Genomic DNA, 19581 nt, shown 5'->3' with positions numbered 1-19581 from the left:
TTTATAGATTGTATTTGAGGCTCAGAGAGGATTGACTCCTTCATGTGACTCAGCTCTTGACAACATTGTCATCACTGAAGGAGCATGTCCTTGTGAGTATAGTTTAGCATGTCTACACGACACACACACACACACACACACACACACACACACACACATACACATTTATGTACCACTGACTGTCTAAATGTTTCTCCTCAGCTTGCGTTTATGGCTGTGATTTTGACACCTTGGATGATTTGTGTGGATGGACAGCTGTAACAGATGATCCAAATGTGTTTGGCTTTAGTCAGTGGCTTGGGCCGACAGACACTGAAGGCACTGGACCCGAGGATGACTTCTCCAAGCCTGGGTGTAAGTGATTCTTCTTTTCAAAAGTCTGTACTCAATTGCAGTTGACTGTTTTCGCAGTCTGCCTGAACGATTCAATCATGTGTGACATTAGTTCTGTAAATATTTTAAGTTTAGTTAAAACTTGAAATGCCACATTTTCCTATTGAGGCTTTTATTCAAGTGTTGCCATTTTGATTTTCGTATTTGACGTTTCTCCTTTCTTCCCCTTTTCAATTTCATCTTTACAATTTAAGTTTTCAGAGTGAGCATTTTTATCTGAGCTTTTGCATTTTCAATTTCACCTTTTTCATTGCCATGTGGCAGTTCCAAACTAGTATAAGTTTAGTTATGGTCTGATTATTGCTAGTACTGTAGTATGTAGTTATGTAGTAACATACTTTTTAATTTTGATTTTCTATTTGGACTTTTAATTTTAATTATGACCAAAATACCCTCCATACAAGCCATATGACATGTAAAGCTGGAAACACGTATGTGTATACACATATGTGACAACTCTGAGAAATAAATAGTAGAATATATGTACATTATTGTATAAGAGACAGTCAATGGGCAACCTAACAACTTTATTTTATTGTATTTGGGTTCTTATCCTAATGTCATTTATTTTTACCCGTCCATATTCAGTCGGAGCCTATATGTTGATGGATGCTCTTGACGCTATCCCTGGAGATCAGGGTCAGATAAGAAGTCCTTTAGTGACCCCCTCCTCTGGATGTCTGGACCTCATGTTTCACTACTACCTGTACGGCACCAGCACCACCATGAAGATCAGTGTTCACACCATCAGCACTGGTAAAGACTACATTTATTTATTTATTAATTTATTGTCTATGCAGACAGGAACACAGACTGCACAAACACGGATAATAAATGTGTTTTGTCTTGAATTTGTTTCTCTAATTGCCAGGTGGAACCCTTGGACCTGCTCTTTTCACTGTCAAGGGGGACCAGGGCCAAGCCTGGAAACCTGCACAAGTCCGCTACCTGGGATCTGCTGCCATTCAGGTAAGTACCAGAATTTGTGTTTCTCTCAATGTGAGTGCATAGGTTTACATTAACTTTCTTGTTACCTTTATATGCATTTCAGTTTGTGATTGTGGGTACCTATGGAGAGACTCCTGAGACAGATATTGCTATTGATGCCGTGTGTGTCATGAACTGCAAAGGTGAGAAACTGACCAGAGCAAATTCAGGTTACTCTCCACACCATTTGAAGTATTTGCTGGGTCAATGACACATCTTCACAATTCACAGCTGAACAAACAACGCCTCTACCACCAGTTACATCTCCAACTACACCTAAACCATCAACTCCCAGACCAACTACTCCTAAACCATCAACTCCCAGACCAACTACACCCAAACCAACAACTCCTGAGCCAACTACACCTAAACCATCAACTCCCAGACCAACTACACCCAAACCAACAACTGCCAGACCAACTACACCTAAACCATCAACTCCCAGACCAACTACACCCAAACCAACAACTGCCAGACCAACTACACCCAAACCAACAACTGCCAGACCAACCACCAAGCCACCAAGTATGACATGTCCTTTCCAATAATTATGAATTCATGAACTATTTATCTCATTATATTTCTTTCATTCTCAAACTGATATTCCCTTATATATTCCATTCAACCAATTCCTTTGTCTCTGTGCCGTTCAGACCCATGCCCTCCTAATGCAGAGTACATAGACTGTGGTCCAGCTTGTATCCCTTCCTGTCAGGAGCCTTCCACCAACTGTACTGGTTCTTGCATAAGTGGCTGCTTCTGTAAACCAGGGTTTGTCTTCAAGGGACCCCGCTGTGTGCCACTGGAGAAATGTGGCTGCCTGGATGACCAGAATAACTATTATGAGGTTGGTTGTCATTGTTAAAGTGTTACTGCATCCATTAAGTCTGAGCCTGTCTGACCCTTTGTTCAAATGTGTTTCAGCCTGGTGAGATCATATTTGGAGATGGCTGCTCACAGCTGTGTCGCTGTGCAGGGAACTACACTTTGGAATGTCTTGATAACTCCTGTGACCCAACTGAAGAGTGCCGTGAGGTTAACGGTGTTTCAGGCTGCTATCCTAAAGGTAATAATATCTGGTAACTTGTTGTCCAACTGCATCCAAAATAAAGGAGTTATTATTTTAGACTATGCCTTTTTATAATGTTACACTGACTGAGTCAGTATGCTGACTTTATGATTCTTCTCTACTTCTGCTGCTGTTAGATTGTGTTTTTGTTATGGCTACTGTTAAGTGAAAATTACATTTTAGGCTTTAGATTGACACTCTGAAATATGCTATAAGTGCTGGGTGATTTGTTTTCAATATCAGTGTTATTCTACAGAGGGTTTAGTTAGCACGTTCTTACTCTGAAAATGACTTCTCAGGCCAGTGAAACCTGTTTGTAACAAAATAACTGCTAACATACAGTTTCTTATTTGTTATTCCCTTAGGTACATCTACATGCATAGCGTCTGGTGATCCCCATTACACCACCTTTGATAAACGCAAGTACAACTTCATGGGCAACTGCAGCTATTTGATGTCTGAACCCTGCAATCAAACAACTCTTCCACACTTTGAGGTCCATGCTGACAATGAGAATCGCTTTAACAGGCCCACTATCTCCTATTTGAAGGCTGTACATGTACATGTACACATGGTGAAAATCTCCATCCTCAAAGGTGGCACTGTGCAGGTAAGAAATGGGGGGAGGGAAACACACTATTGTCTTCAAGTCACTTGCATTCGCTGCTGAAAATGCACCGTTCCAGTTCCTAATACAATTGTAACATTAAAGTATAAGATTTTATACAAAGACTTTTTAATAATTGACAGTTTCTATTTTGTCAATAATCATTCATTATATGATTACTCTTGTTCTCCAAATACAGGTGAATGGGACCAATACAAACCTGCCAGTTACACCAGTACCTGGTGTGTCTGTGTTCAAGTCAGGAAAGCACTACACTGTGTCCATGAACTTTGGTGTGACCGTTCGCTATGATGGAAATCACTTCATGGATATCAAAGTAATCAAAGAGTAAGTGCAGACTGGACACATGCTATCATTGGAGGCTGTCTCTTTACAGTCATTCTTGCCCAAGACAGAATCATTTTTGTCATTGAAGTTTTGAAATGCTGCTAACAGTAAACTTTGATAATCATACTAATGTTTCTTGTAATCTGTAGCTATCAGGACAAACTGTGTGGATTGTGTGGAGATTACAATGGAGTTGCCAAAGATGACTTCCGTAAACCAGATGGGTTGTTGGCCACAAATCCAAAGGTCTTTGGAGACAGCTGGAACACTGATCCACAGTGAGTATTGCAGAGGCATGTGTATGGAAACAAGCATACATAGATAGTTTTACAGACAATCTTCATTCAAAGACTAAATCCAACTGTCCCATATACGGCTATCTATATTAAACTAGTGTTAAAGTAAAGGGCCATTTCACTCAAATCACAATAAAACATTCAAACTTCTCAAATAAAAACTGCTGGAATGAAATAGAAAATAACGTAATACAACCTTTTAAAATATAGAATACTGCGTCTCCATACCAACAAATGGATGTAGATCAATATGATTACAAGATACTAACACTCACAGAGCTTTTTAAACTAACTGTGTGCATTGACAGGTGTAATAAGAAACCCAACACCACCATCCCTGGATGTGATGAAGAAGAGCAGGAACTATATGAGAGCTCTGGATATTGTGGCATCCTCCTGGACAAAAACGGTCCATTTGCTGTGTGTCACCGCAAAGTCAACCCCAATGTAAGACACAAGCACACACACTCACACAGAGTACTCAGAAATAAAAAGCAGTTCCCTGTTTTGATGTGAGAATTTGTAACTCAACAACTATATGCATGTCTTCAGAATTACTTCAAGGACTGCATCTTTGACCTGTGTGAGCTGGATGGAGCCAAGCCCATTCTGTGTGAGGCCATCGAAGCCTATGTCAATGAATGCCAGGACCGTGGGGTCAACATTGGACCCTGGAGGAATGAAACCTTCTGCCGTGAGTGTTGGGTGAACAAATGGACGAGCAAATTTGGTGTAGAAGTAAAAACATTTTACACATTTTTTTACTACTTATGACTATCTTACTGTAGAAAAAGCTCCTACCTCAGACAATATTTAGGAGAGTACCAGAGGAGTCGTTAATTGCTAGGAGTCAAGTCTATGCCCACCCTATCACTAACTTCAACTTACTGTCCTCCCATTAGCCCTGAGTTGCCCCCCCAACAGCCACTATGAGCCTTGTGCAGACTCTTGTCAGGAGACATGTTCTGGGAAACCTCCCTCCTGCAGTGGGCCCTGCTCTGAGGCCTGTGTGTGTGATCCTGGCTATGTCCTGAGTGCCGGCAAATGTGTGAGGAGGAGTTCATGTGGCTGCACACACACCAATGGGCAGTATTATGAGGTACAGAGAAGTCTATGTAGAATGAAGTGTGTGTTTGTGTGTGTGTTAGTGTGTGTGACTGTGTGCCTGCGAGAGAGCTTTATACATTTCTCATGACATCTTTCTGTTTACATGCTGTCCTCCTTAGATGAATATTTATAACTATACCTATTGTTATAATTGAGTCGTCCTTCTGCTAACACTGTGCATGTTTGTATGTGTGTCTCAGCCTGGAGAGGAGTTTTATGTGGAGGACTGTAAGCTGAAGTGTAGGTGTGACGCTCCCTCCGTTACCTGTATGGCCTCTGAATGTCCCCCAATGCATGAATGTAAACTCCAGGATGGAGACCTGGGCTGCTTTCCCACTGGTAAGTTTATACTCATCATGCTACAAGTAGTGATTGAGTGACAGACAGAAAATCAAAACAAAAAGTGTTTTAGTAAGTGAATAAGGATGCCCCAGATAACTCCTTCTTTTTTAATTATTATATAATATGGATGGTTCCATTTTAAGTCTTCCTCTTCTTCTTTTTTAAAATAATAAAATAAACCAACAACTCCAGTACCAACTACACCCAAACCAACAACTCCCAGACCAACTACACCCAAACCAACAACTGCCAGACCAACAACCAAGCCACCAAGTATGACATGTCCTTTCCAATAATTATGAATTCATGAACTATTTATCTCATTATATTTCTTTCATTCTCAAACTGATATTCCCTTATATATTCCATTCAACCAATTCCTTTGTCTCTGTGCCGTTCAGACCCATGCCCTCCTAATGCAGAGTACATAGACTGTGGTCCAGCTTGTATCCCTTCCTGTCAGGAGCCTTCCACCAACTGTACTGGTTCTTGCATAAGTGGCTGCTTCTGTAAACCAGGGTTTGTCTTCAAGGGACCCCGCTGTGTGCCACTGGAGAAATGTGGCTGCCTGGATGACCAGAATAACTATTATGAGGTTGGTTGTCATTGTTAAAGTGTTACTGCATCCATTAAGTCTGAGTCTGTCTGACCCTTTGTTCAAATGTGTTTCAGCCTGGTGAGATCATATTTGGAGATGGCTGCTCACAGCTGTGTCGCTGTGCAGGGAACTACACTTTGGAATGTCTTGATAACTCCTGTGACCCAACTGAAGAGTGCCGTGAGGTTAACGGTGTTTCAGGCTGCTATCCTAAAGGTAATAATATCTGGTAACTTGTTGTCCAACTGCATCCAAAATAAAGGAGTTATTATTTTAGACTATGCCTTTTTATAATGTTACACTGACTGAGTCAGTATGCTGACTTTATGATTCTTCTCTACTTCTGCTGCTGTTAGATTGTGTTTTTGTTATGGCTACTGTTAAGTGAAAATTACATTTTAGGCTTTAGATTGACACTCTGAAATATGCTATAAGTGCTGGGTGATTTGTTTTCAATATCAGTGTTATTCTACAGAGGGTTTAGTTAGCACGTTCTTACTCTGAAAATGACTTCTCAGGCCAGTGAAACCTGTTTGTAACAAAATAACTGCTAACATACAGTTTCTTATTTGTTATTCCCTTAGGTACATCTACATGCATAGCGTCTGGTGATCCCCATTACACCACCTTTGATAAACGCAAGTACAACTTCATGGGCAACTGCAGCTATTTGATGTCTGAACCCTGCAATCAAACAACTCTTCCACACTTTGAGGTCCATGCTGACAATGAGAATCGCTTTAACAGGCCCACTATCTCCTATTTGAAGGCTGTACATGTACATGTACACATGGTGAAAATCTCCATCCTCAAAGGTGGCACTGTGCAGGTAAGAAATGGGGGGAGGGAAACACACTATTGTCTTCAAGTCACTTGCATTCGCTGCTGAAAATGCACCGTTCCAGTTCCTAATACAATTGTAACATTAAAGTATAAGATTTTATACAAAGACTTTTTAATAATTGACAGTTTCTATTTTGTCAATAATCATTCATTATATGATTACTCTTGTTCTCCAAATACAGGTGAATGGGACCAATACAAACCTGCCAGTTACACCAGTACCTGGTGTGTCTGTGTTCAAGTCAGGAAAGCACTACACTGTGTCCATGAACTTTGGTGTGACCGTTCGCTATGATGGAAATCACTTCATGGATATCAAAGTAATCAAAGAGTAAGTGCAGACTGGACACATGCTATCATTGGAGGCTGTCTCTTTACAGTCATTCTTGCCCAAGACAGAATAATTTTTGTCATTGAAGTTTTGAAATGCTGCTAACAGTAAACTTTGATAATCATACTAATGTTTCTTGTAATCTGTAGCTATCAGGACAAACTGTGTGGATTGTGTGGAGATTACAATGGAGTTGCCAAAGATGACTTCCGTAAACCAGATGGGTTGTTGGCCACAAATCCAAAGGACTTTGGAGACAGCTGGAACACTGATCCACAGTGAGTATTGCAGAGGCATGTGTATGGAAACAAGCATACATAGATAGTTTTACAGACAATCTTCATTCAAAGACTAAATCCAACTGTCCCATATACGGCTATCTATATTAAACTAGCGTTAAAGTAAAGGGCCATTTCACTCAAATCACAATAAAACATTCAAACTTCTCAAATAAAAACTGCTGGAATGAAATAGAAAATAACGTAATACAACCTTTTAAAATATAGAATACTGCGTCTCCATACCAACAAATGGATGTAGATCAATATGATTACAAGATACTAACACTCACAGAGCTTTTTAAACTAACTGTGTGCATTGACAGGTGTAATAAGAAACCCAACACCACCATCCCTGGATGTGATGAAGAAGAGCAGGAACTATATGAGAGCTCTGGATATTGTGGCATCCTCCTGGACAAAAACGGTCCATTTGCTGTGTGTCACCGCAAAGTCAACCCCAATGTAAGACACAAGCACACACACTCACACAGAGTACTCAGAAATAAAAAGCAGTTCCCTGTTTTGATGTGAGAATTTGTAACTCAACAACTATATGCATGTCTTCAGAATTACTTCAAGGACTGCATCTTTGACCTGTGTGAGCTGGATGGAGCCAAGCCCATTCTGTGTGAGGCCATCGAAGCCTATGTCAATGAATGCCAGGACCGTGGGGTCAACATTGGACCCTGGAGGAATGAAACCTTCTGCCGTGAGTGTTGGGTGAACAAATGGACGAGCAAATTTGGTGTAGAAGTAAAAACATTTTACACATTTTTTTACTACTTATGACTATCTTACTGTAGAAAAAGCTCCTACCTCAGACAATATTTAGGAGAGTACCAGAGGAGTCGTTAATTGCTAGGAGTCAAGTCTATGCCCACCCTATCACTAACTTCAACTTACTGTCCTCCCATTAGCCCTGAGTTGCCCCCCCAACAGCCACTATGAGCCTTGTGCAGACTCTTGTCAGGAGACATGTTCTGGGAAACCTCCCTCCTGCAGTGGGCCCTGCTCTGAGGCCTGTGTGTGTGATCCTGGCTATGTCCTGAGTGCCGGCAAATGTGTGAGGAGGAGTTCATGTGGCTGCACACACACCAATGGGCAGTATTATGAGGTACAGAGAAGTCTATGTAGAATGAAGTGTGTGTTTGTGTGTGTGTTAGTGTGTGTGACTGTGTGCCTGCGAGAGAGCTTTATACATTTCTCATGACATCTTTCTGTTTACATGCTGTCCTCCTTAGATGAATATTTATAACTATACCTATTGTTATAATTGAGTCGTCCTTCTGCTAACACTGTGCATGTTTGTATGTGTGTCTCAGCCTGGAGAGGAGTTTTATGTGGAGGACTGTAAGCTGAAGTGTAGGTGTGACGCTCCCTCCGTTACCTGTATGGCCTCTGAATGTCCCCCAATGCATGAATGTAAACTCCAGGATGGAGACCTGGGCTGCTTTCCCACTGGTAAGTTTATACTCATCATGCTACAAGTAGTGATTGAGTGACAGACAGAAAATCAAAACAAAAAGTGTTTTAGTAAGTGAATAAGGATGCCCCAGATAACTCCTTCTTTTTTAATTATTATATAATATGGATGGTTCCATTTTAAGTCTTCCTCTTCTTCTTTTTTAAAATAATAAAATAAACCAACAACTCCAGTACCAACTACACCCAAACCAACAACTCCCAGACCAACTACACCCAAACCAACAACTGCCAGACCAACAACCAAGCCACCAAGTATGACATGTCCTTTCCAATAATTATGAATTCATGAACTATTTATCTCATTATATTTCTTTCATTCTCAAACTGATATTCCCTTATATATTCCATTCAACCAATTCCTTTGTCTCTGTGCCGTTCAGACCCATGCCCTCCTAATGCAGAGTACATAGACTGTGGTCCAGCTTGTATCCCTTCCTGTCAGGAGCCTTCCACCAACTGTACTGGTTCTTGCATAAGTGGCTGCTTCTGTAAACCAGGGTTTGTCTTCAAGGGACCCCGCTGTGTGCCACTGGAGAAATGTGGCTGCCTGGATGACCAGAATAACTATTATGAGGTTGGTTGTCATTGTTAAAGTGTTACTGCATCCATTAAGTCTGAGTCTGTCTGACCCTTTGTTCAAATGTGTTTCAGCCTGGTGAGATCATATTTGGAGATGGCTGCTCACAGCTGTGTCGCTGTGCAGGGAACTACACTTTGGAATGTCTTGATAACTCCTGTGACCCAACTGAAGAGTGCCGTGAGGTTAACGGTGTTTCAGGCTGCTATCCTAAAGGTAATAATATCTGGTAACTTGTTGTCCAACTGCATCCAAAATAAAGGAGTTATTATTTTAGACTATGCCTTTTTATAATGTTACACTGACGGAGTCAGTATGCTGACTTTATGATTCTTCTCTACTTCTGCTGCTGTTAGATTGTGTTTTTGTTATGGCTACTGTTAAGTGAAAATTACATTTTAGGCTTTAGATTGACACTCTGAAATATGCTATAAGTGCTGGGTGATTTGTTTTCAATATCAGTATTATTATATAGAGGGTTTAGTTAGCACGTTCTTACTCTGAAAATGACTTCTCAGGCCAGTGAAACCTGTTTGTAACAAAATAACTGCTAACATACAGTTTCTTATTTGTTATTCCCTTAGGTACATCTACATGCATAGCGTCTGGTGATCCCCATTACACCACCTTTGACAAACGCAAGTACAACTTCATGGGCAACTGCAGCTATTTGATGTCTGAACCCTGCAATCAAACAACTCTTCCACACTTTGAGGTCCATGCTGACAATGAGAATCGCTTTAACAGGCCCACTATCTCCTATTTGAAGGCTGTACATGTACATGTACACATGGTGAAAATCTCCATCCTCAAAGGTGGCACTGTGCAGGTAAGAAATGGGGGGAGGGAAACACACTATTGTCTTCAAGTCACTTGCATTCGCTGCTGAAAATGCACCGTTCCAGTTCCTAATACAATTGTAACATTAAAGTATAAGATTTTATACAAAGACTTTTTAATAATTGACAGTTTCTATTTTGTCAATAATCATTCATTATATGATTACTCTTGTTCTCCAAATACAGGTGAATGGGACCAATACAAACCTGCCAGTTACACCAGTACCTGGTGTGTCTGTGTTCAAGTCAGGAAAGCACTACACTGTGTCCATGAACTTTGGTGTGACCGTTCGCTATGATGGAAATCACTTCATGGATATCAAAGTAATCAAAGAGTAAGTGCAGACTGGACACATGCTATCATTGGAGGCTGTCTCTTTACAGTCATTCTTGCCCAAGACAGAATCATTTTTGTCATTGAAGTTTTGAAATGCTGCTAACAGTAAACTTTGATAATCATACTAATGTTTCTTGTAATCTGTAGCTATCAGGACAAACTGTGTGGATTGTGTGGAGATTACAATGGAGTTGCCAAAGATGACTTCCGTAAACCAGATGGGTTGTTGGCCACAAATCCAAAGGACTTTGGAGACAGCTGGAACACTGATCCACAGTGAGTATTGCAGAGGCATGTGTATGGAAACAAGCATACATAGATAGTTTTACAGACAATCTTCATTCAAAGACTAAATCCAACTGTCCCATATACGGCTATCTATATTAAACTAGCGTTAAAGTAAAGGGCCATTTCACTCAAATCACAATAAAACATTCAAACTTCTCAAATAAAAACTGCTGGAATGAAATAGAAAATAACGTAATACAACCTTTTAAAATATAGAATACTGCGTCTCCATACCAACAAATGGATGTAGATCAATATGATTACAAGATACTAACACTCACAGAGCTTTTTAAACTAACTGTGTGCTTTGACAGGTGTAATAAGAAACCCAACACCACCATCCCTGGATGTGATGAAGAAGAGCAGGAACTATATGAGAGCTCTGGATATTGTGGCATCCTCCTGGACAAAAACGGTCCATTTGCTGTGTGTCACCGCAAAGTCAACCCCAATGTAAGACACAAGCACACACACTCACACAGAGTACTCAGAAATAAAAAGCAGTTCCCTGTTTTGATGTGAGAATTTGTAACTCAACAACTATATGCATGTCTTCAGAATTACTTCAAGGACTGCATCTTTGACCTGTGTGAGCTGGATGGAGCCAAGCCCATTCTGTGTGAGGCCATCGAAGCCTATGTCAATGAATGCCAGGACCGTGGGGTCAACATTGGACCCTGGAGGAATGAAACCTTCTGCCGTGAGTGTTGGGTGAACAAATGGACGAGCAAATTTGGTGTAGAAGTAAAAACATTTTACACATTTTTTTACTACTTATGACTATCTTACTGTAGAAAAAGCTCCTACCTCAGACAATATTTAGGAGAGTACCAGAGGAGTCGGTAATTGCTAGGAGTCAAGTCTATGCCCACCCTATCACTAACTTCAACTTACTGTCCTCCCATTAGCCCTGAGTTGTCCCCCCAACAGCCACTATGAGCCTTGTGCAGACTCTTGTCAGGAGACATGTTCTGGGAAACCTCCCTCCTGCAGTGGGCCCTGCTCTGAGGCCTGTGTGTGTGATCCTGGCTATGTCCTGAGTGCCGGCAAATGTGTGAGGAGGAGTTCATGTGGCTGCACACACACCAATGGGCAGTATTATGAGGTACAGAGAAGTCTATGTAGAATGAAGTGTGTGTTTGTGTGTGTGTTAGTGTGTGTGACTGTGTGCCTGCGAGAGAGCTTTATACATTTCTCATGACATCTTTCTGTTTACATGCTGTCCTCCTTAGATGAATATTTATAACTATACCTATTGTTCTAATTGAGTCGTCCTTCTGCTAACACTGTGCATGTTTGTATGTGTGTCTCAGCCTGGAGAGGAGTTTTATGTGGAGGACTGTAAGCTGAAGTGTAGGTGTGACGCTCCCTTCATTACCTGTATGGCCTCTGAATGTCCCCCAATGCACGAATGTAAACTCCAGGATGGAGACCTGGGCTGCTTTCCCACTGGTAAGTTTATACTCATCATGCTACAAGTAGTGATTGAGTGACAGACAGAAAATCAAAACAAAAAGTGTTTTAGTAAGTGAGTAAGGATGCCCCAGATAACTCCTTCTTTTTTAATTATTTTATAATATGGATGGTTCCATTTTAAGTCTTCCTCTTCTTCTTTTTTAAAATATTAAAATAAACCAACAACTCCAGTACCAACTACACCCAAACCAACAACTCCCAGACCAACTACACCCAAACCAACAACTGCCAGACCAACAACCAAGCCACCAAGTATGACATGTCCTTTCCAATAATTATGAATTCATGAACTATTTATCTCATTATATTTCTTTCATTCTCAAACTGATATTCCCTTATATATTCCATTCAACCAATTCCTTTGTCTCTGTGCCGTTCAGACCCATGCCCTCCTAATGCAGAGTACATAGACTGTGGTCCAGCTTGTATCCCTTCCTGTCAGGAGCCTTCCACCAACTGTACTGGTTCTTGCATAAGTGGCTGCTTCTGTAAACCAGGGTTTGTCTTCAAGGGACCCCGCTGTGTGCCACTGGAGAAATGTGGCTGCCTGGATGACCAGAATAACTATTATGAGGTTGGTTGTCATTGTTAAAGTGTTACTGCATCCATTAAGTCTGAGTCTGTCTGACCCTTTGTTCAAATGTGTTTCAGCCTGGTGAGATCATATTTGGAGATGGCTGCTCACAGCTGTGTCGCTGTGCAGGGAACTACACTTTGGAATGTCTTGATAACTCCTGTGACCCAACTGAAGAGTGCCGTGAGGTTAACGGTGTTTCAGGCTGCTATCCTAAAGGTAATAATATCTGGTAACTTGTTGTCCAACTGCATCCAAAATAAAGGAGTTATTATTTTAGACTATGCCTTTTTATAATGTTACACTGACTGAGTCAGTATGCTGACTTTATGATTCTTCTCTACTTCTGCTGCTGTTAGATTGTGTTTTTGTTATGGCTACTGTTAAGTGAAAATTACATTTTAGGCTTTAGATTGACACTCTGAAATATGCTATAAGTGCTGGGTGATTTGTTTTCAATATCAGTGTTATTCTACAGAGGGTTTAGTTAGCACGTTCTTACTCTGAAAATGACTTCTCAGGCCAGTGAAACCTGTTTGTAACAAAATAACTGCTAACATACAGTTTCTTATTTGTTATTCCCTTAGGTACATCTACATGCATAGCGTCTGGTGATCCCCATTACACCACCTTTGACAAACGCAAGTACAACTTCATGGGCAACTGCAGCTATTTGATGTCTGAACCCTGCAATCAAACAACTCTTCCACACTTTGAGGTCCATGCTGACAATGAGAATCGCTTTAACAGGCCCACTATCTCCTATTTGAAGGCTGTACATGTACATGTACACATGGTGAAAATCTCCATCCTCAAAGGTGGCACTGTGCAGGTAAGAAATGGGGGGAGGGAAACACACTATTGTCTTCAAGTCACTTGCATTCGCTGCTGAAAATGCACCGTTCCAGTTCCTAATACAATTGTAACATTAAAGTATAAGATTTTATACAAAGACTTTTTAATAATTGACAGTTTCTATTTTGTCAATAATCATTCATTATATGATTACTCTTGTTCTCCAAATACAGGTGAATGGGACCAATACAAACCTGCCAGTTACACCAGTACCTGGTGTGTCTGTGTTCAAGTCAGGAAAGCACTACACTGTGTCCATGAACTTTGGTGTGACCGTTCGCTATGATGGAAATCACTTCATGGATATCAAAGTAATCAAAGAGTAAGTGCAGACTGGACACATGCTATCATTGGAGGCTGTCTCTTTACAGTCATTCTTGCCCAAGACAGAATAATTTTTGTCATTGAAGTTTTGAAATGCTGCTAACAGTAAACTTTGATAATCATACTAATGTTTCTTGTAATCTGTAGCTATCAGGACAAACTGTGTGGATTGTGTGGAGATTACAATGGAGTTGCCAAAGATGACTTCCGTAAACCAGATGGGTTGTTGGCCACAAATCCAAAGGACTTTGGAGACAGCTGGAACACTGATCCACAGTGAGTATTGCAGAGGCATGTGTATGGAAACAAGCATACATAGATAGTTTTACAGACAATCTTCATTCAAAGACTAAATCCAACTGTCCCATATACGGCTATCTATATTAAACTAGCGTTGAAGTAAAGGGCCATTTCACTCAAATCACAATAAAACATTCAAACTTCTCAAATAAAAACTGCTGGAATGAAATAGAAAATAACGTAATACAACCTTTTAAAATATAGAATACTGCGTCTCCATACCAACAAATGGATGTAGATCAATATGATTACAAGATACTAACACTCACAGAGCTTTTTAAACTAACTGTGTGCTTTGACAGGTGTAATAAGAAACCCAACACCACCATCCCTGGATGTGATGAAGAAGAGCAGGAACTATATGAGAGCTCTGGATATTGTGGCATCCTCCTGGACAAAAACGGTCCATTTGCTGTGTGTCACCGCAAAGTCAACCCCAATGTAAGACACAAGCACACACACTCACACAGAGTACTCAGAAATAAAAAGCAGTTCCCTGTTTTGATGTGAGAATTTGTAACTCAACAACTATATGCATGTCTTCAGAATTACTTCAAGGACTGCATCTTTGACCTGTGTGAGCTGGATGGAGCCAAGCCCATTCTGTGTGAGGCCATTGAAGCCTATGTCAATGAATGCCAGGACCGTGGGGTCAACATTGGACCCTGGAGGAATGAAACCTTCTGCCGTGAGTGTTGGGTGAACAAATGGACGAGCAAATTTGGTGTAGAAGTAAAAACATTTTACACATTTTTTTACTACTTATGACTATCTTACTGTAGAAAAAGCTCCTACCTCAGACAATATTTAGGAGAGTACCAGAGGAGTCGTTAATTGCTAGGAGTCAAGTCTATGCCCACCCTATCACTAACTTCAACTTACTATCCTCCCATTAGCCCTGAGTTGCCCCCCCAACAGCCACTATGAGCCTTGTGCAGACTCTTGTCAGGAGACATGTTCTGGGAAACCTCCCTCCTGCAGTGGGCCCTGCTCTGAGGCCTGTGTGTGTGATCCTGGCTATGTCCTGAGTGCCGGCAAATGTGTGAGGAGGAGTTCATGTGGCTGCACACACACCAATGGGCAGTATTATGAGGTACAGAGAAGTCTATGTAGAATGAAGTGTGTGTTTGTGTGTGTGTTAGTGTGTGTGACTGTGTGCCTGCGAGAGAGCTTTATACATTTCTCATGACATCTTTCTGTTTACATGCTGTCCTCCTTAGATGAATATTTATAACTATACCTATTGTTATAATTGAGTCGTCCTTCTGCTAACACTGTGCATGTTTGTATGTGTGTCTCAGCCTGGAGAGGAGTTTTATGTGGAGGACTGTAAGCTGAAGTGTAGGTGTGACGCTCCCTTCGTTACCTGTATGGCCTCTGAATGTCCCCCAATGCACGAATGTAAACTCCAGGATGGAGACCTGGGCTGCTTTCCCACTGGTAAGTTTATACTCATCATGCTACAAGTAGTGATTGAGTGACAGACAGAAAATCAAAACAAAAAGTGTTTTAGTAAGTGAGTAAGGATGCCCCAGATAACTCCTTCTTTTTTAATTATTTTATAATATGGATGGTTCCATTTTAAGTCTTCCTCTTCTTCTTTTTTAAAATATTAAAATAAACCAACAACTCCAGTACCAACTACACCCAAACCAACAACTCCCAGACCAACTACACCCAAACCAACAACTGCCAGACCAACAACCAAGCCACCAAGTATGACATGTCCTTTCCAATAATTATGAATTCATGAACTATTTATCTCATTATATTTCTTTCATTCTCAAACTGATATTCCCTTATATATTCCATTCAACCAATTCCTTTGTCTCTGTGCCGTTCAGACCCATGCCCTCCTAATGCAGAGTACATAGACTGTGGTCCAGCTTGTATCCCTTCCTGTCAGGAGCCTTCCACCAACTGTACTGGTTCTTGCATAAGTGGCTGCTTCTGTAAACCAGGGTTTGTCTTCAAGGGACCCCGCTGTGTGCCACTGGAGAAATGTGGCTGCCTGGATGACCAGAATAACTATTATGAGGTTGGTTGTCATTGTTAAAGTGTTACTGCATCCATTAAGTCTGAGTCTGTCTGACCCTTTGTTCAAATGTGTTTCAGCCTGGTGAGATCATATTTGGAGATGGCTGCTCACAGCTGTGTCGCTGTGCAGGGAACTACACTTTGGAATGTCTTGATAACTCCTGTGACCCAACTGAAGAGTGCCGTGAGGTTAATGGTGTTTCAGGCTGCTATCCTAAAGGTAATAATATCTGGTAACTTGTTGTCCAACTGCATCCAAAATAAAGGAGTTATTATTTTAGACTATGCCTTTTTATAATGTTACACTGACTGAGTCAGTATGCTGACTTTATGATTCTTCTCTACTTCTGCTGCTGTTAGATTGTGTTTTTGTTATGGCTACTGTTAAGTGAAAATTACATTTTAGGCTTTAGATTGACACTCTGAAATATGCTATAAGTGCTGGGTGATTTGTTTTCAATATCAGTATTATTCTACAGAGGGTTTAGTTAGCACGTTCTTACTCTGAAAATGACTTCTCAGGCCAGTGAAACCTGTTTGTAACAAAATAACTGCTAACATACAGTTTCTTATTTGTTATTCCCTTAGGTACATCTACATGCATAGCGTCTGGTGATCCCCATTACACCACCTTTGACAAACGCAAGTACAACTTCATGGGCAACTGCAGCTATTTGATGTCTGAACCCTGCAATCAAACAAGTCTTCCACACTTTGAGGTCCATGCTGACAATGAGAATCGCTTTAACAGGCCCACTATCTCCTATTTGAAGGCTGTACATGTACATGTACACATGGTGAAAATCTCCATCCTCAAAGGTGGCACTGTGCAGGTAAGAAATGGGGGGAGGGAAACACACTATTGTCTTCAAGTCACTTGCATTCGCTGCTGAAAATGCACCGTTCCAGTTCCTAATACAATTGTAACATTAAAGTATAAGATTTTATACAAAGACTTTTTAATAATTGACAGTTTCTATTTTGTCAATAATCATTCATTATATGATTACTCTTGTTCTCCAAATACAGGTGAATGGGACCAATACAAACCTGCCAGTTACACCAGTACCTGGTGTGTCTGTGTTCAAGTCAGGAAAGCACTACACTGTGTCCATGAACTTTGGTGTGACCGTTCGCTATGATGGAAATCACTTCATGGATATCAAAGTAATCAAAGAGTAAGTGCAGACTGGACACATGCTATCATTGGAGGCTGTCTCTTTACAGTCATTCTTGCCCAAGACAGAATAATTTTTGTCATTGAAGTTTTGAAATGCTGCTAACAGTAAACTTTGATAATCATACTAATGTTTCTTGTAATCTGTAGCTATCAGGACAAACTGTGTGGATTGTGTGGAGATTACAATGGAGTTGCCAAAGATGACTTCCGTAAACCAGATGGGTTGTTGGCCACAAATCCAAAGGACTTTGGAGACAGCTGGAACACTGATCCACAGTGAGTATTGCAGAGGCATGTGTATGGAAACAAGCATACATAGATAGTTTTACAGACAATCTTCATTCAAAGACTAAATCCAACTGTCCCATATACGGCTATCTATATTAAACTAGCGTTAAAGTAAAGGGCCATTTCACTCAAATCACAATAAAACATTCAAACTTCTCAAATAAAAACTGCTGGAATGAAATAGAAAATAACGTAATACAACCTTTTAAAATATAGAATACTGCGTCTCCATACCAACAAATGGATGTAGATCAATATGATTACAAGATACTAACACTCACAGAGCTTTTTAAACTAACTGTGTGCATTGACAGGTGTAATAAGAAACCCAACACCACCATCCCTGGATGTGATGAAGAAGAGCAGGAACTATATGAGAGCTCTGGATATTGTGGCATCCTCCTGGACAAAAACGGTCCATTTGCTGTGTGTCACCGCAAAGTCAACCCCAATGTAAGACACAAGCACACACACTCACACAGAGTACTCAGAAATAAAAAGCAGTTCCCTGTTTTGATGTGAGAATTTGTAACTCAACAACTATATGCATGTCTTCAGAATTACTTCAAGGACTGCATCTTTGACCTGTGTGAGCTGGATGGAGCCAAGCCCATTCTGTGTGAGGCCATTGAAGCCTATGTCAATGAATGCCAGGACCGTGGGGTCAACATTGGACCCTGGAGGAATGAAACCTTCTGCCGTGAGTGTTGGGTGAACAAATGGACGAGCAAATTTGGTGTAGAAGTAAAAACATTTTACACATTTTTTTACTACTTATGACTATCTTACTGTAGAAAAAGCTCCTACCTCAGACAATATTTAGGAAAGTACCAGAGGAGTCGTTAATTGCTAGGAGTCAAGTCTATGCCCACCCTATCACTAACTTCAACTTACTATCCTCCCATTAGCCCTGAGTTGCCCCCCCAACAGCCACTATGAGCCTTGTGCAGACTCTTGTCAGGAGACATGTTCTGGGAAACCTCCCTCCTGCAGTGGGCCCTGCTCTGAGGCCTGTGTGTGTGATCCTGGCTATGTCCTGAGTGCCGGCAAATGTGTGAGGAGGAGTTCATGTGGCTGCACACACACCAATGGGCAGTATTATGAGGTACAGAGAAGTCTATGTAGAATGAAGTGTGTGTTTGTGTGTGTGTTAGTGTGTGTGACTGTGTGCCTGCGAGAGAGCTTTATACATTTCTCATGACATCTTTCTGTTTACATGCTGTCCTCCTTAGATGAATATTTATAACTATACTTATTGTTATAATTGAGTCGTCCTTCTGCTAACACTGTGCATGTTTGTGTGTCTCAGCCTGGAGAGGAGTTTTATGTGGAGGACTGTAAGCTGAAGTGTAGGTGTGACGCTCCCTCCGTTACCTGTATGGCCTCTGAATGTCCCCCAATGCACGAATGTAAACTCCAGGATGGAGACCTGGGCTGCTTTCCCACTGGTAAGTTTATACTCATCATGCTACAAGTAGTGATTGAGTGACAGAAAATCAAAACAAAAAGTGTTTTAGTAAGTGAGTAAGGATGCCTTAGATAACTCCTCCTTTTTGACTTGATAAAATATGGATGGTTCCATTAAAAGTCTTCCTCTTCTTCCTTGGTAAAAGAGTCAGGGGGTTAACCTCCACTCCATCACAGTGGTTACCAAAGTGATTAAAGTTCTCTGTCGCTACGATGGATTTCCATCAAGTGGACTGCCGAAAGGCCATACATGAGATCAGTGCAAATCCGATGAGATTTACAGAGGTATAATAATAATAATGATATTAAATGTGATACACTAGGCTACATTATTATCAGAACAAACACACAA

At 40.8% G+C, this 19581-nt stretch overlaps 1 protein-coding gene across 1 annotated transcript in view; it reads left to right on the top strand.

Moving 5' to 3' along the window:
- Positions 1-19581, top strand: part of zanl (zonadhesin, like) — a 45807-nt gene that overhangs the window by 3684 nt on the left and 22542 nt on the right. Inside the window, exons 5-51 of the mRNA XM_053343911.1 lie at positions 8-92; positions 202-354; positions 982-1149; positions 1265-1362; positions 1445-1523; positions 1612-1918; positions 1984-2227; positions 2305-2446; positions 2815-3059; positions 3256-3404; positions 3554-3682; positions 4009-4147; positions 4253-4394; positions 4603-4799; positions 5008-5146; positions 6332-6576; positions 6773-6921; positions 7071-7199; positions 7526-7664; positions 7770-7911; positions 8120-8316; positions 8525-8663; positions 9068-9261; positions 9339-9480; positions 9849-10093; positions 10290-10438; positions 10588-10716; positions 11043-11181; positions 11287-11428; positions 11637-11833; positions 12042-12180; positions 13366-13610; positions 13807-13955; positions 14105-14233; positions 14560-14698; positions 14804-14945; positions 15154-15299; positions 15559-15697; positions 16102-16295; positions 16373-16514; positions 16883-17127; positions 17324-17472; positions 17622-17750; positions 18077-18215; positions 18321-18462; positions 18671-18867; positions 19072-19210. Coding sequence (XP_053199886.1) covers positions 8-92; positions 202-354; positions 982-1149; positions 1265-1362; positions 1445-1523; positions 1612-1918; positions 1984-2227; positions 2305-2446; positions 2815-3059; positions 3256-3404; positions 3554-3682; positions 4009-4147; positions 4253-4394; positions 4603-4799; positions 5008-5146; positions 6332-6576; positions 6773-6921; positions 7071-7199; positions 7526-7664; positions 7770-7911; positions 8120-8316; positions 8525-8663; positions 9068-9261; positions 9339-9480; positions 9849-10093; positions 10290-10438; positions 10588-10716; positions 11043-11181; positions 11287-11428; positions 11637-11833; positions 12042-12180; positions 13366-13610; positions 13807-13955; positions 14105-14233; positions 14560-14698; positions 14804-14945; positions 15154-15299; positions 15559-15697; positions 16102-16295; positions 16373-16514; positions 16883-17127; positions 17324-17472; positions 17622-17750; positions 18077-18215; positions 18321-18462; positions 18671-18867; positions 19072-19210 — 7597 coding nt within the window. The remainder of the gene's footprint in view (positions 1-7; positions 93-201; positions 355-981; positions 1150-1264; positions 1363-1444; positions 1524-1611; positions 1919-1983; positions 2228-2304; positions 2447-2814; positions 3060-3255; positions 3405-3553; positions 3683-4008; positions 4148-4252; positions 4395-4602; positions 4800-5007; positions 5147-6331; positions 6577-6772; positions 6922-7070; positions 7200-7525; positions 7665-7769; positions 7912-8119; positions 8317-8524; positions 8664-9067; positions 9262-9338; positions 9481-9848; positions 10094-10289; positions 10439-10587; positions 10717-11042; positions 11182-11286; positions 11429-11636; positions 11834-12041; positions 12181-13365; positions 13611-13806; positions 13956-14104; positions 14234-14559; positions 14699-14803; positions 14946-15153; positions 15300-15558; positions 15698-16101; positions 16296-16372; positions 16515-16882; positions 17128-17323; positions 17473-17621; positions 17751-18076; positions 18216-18320; positions 18463-18670; positions 18868-19071; positions 19211-19581) is intronic.

Source organism: Scomber japonicus, chromosome 22 (assembly GCF_027409825.1).
Source record: "Scomber japonicus isolate fScoJap1 chromosome 22, fScoJap1.pri, whole genome shotgun sequence".
Lineage (NCBI taxonomy): Eukaryota > Metazoa > Chordata > Actinopteri > Scombriformes > Scombridae > Scomber > Scomber japonicus.
The sequence above is the reverse complement of the archived record's forward strand: the minus strand, read 5'-3'. Positions and strand labels throughout refer to the sequence as shown.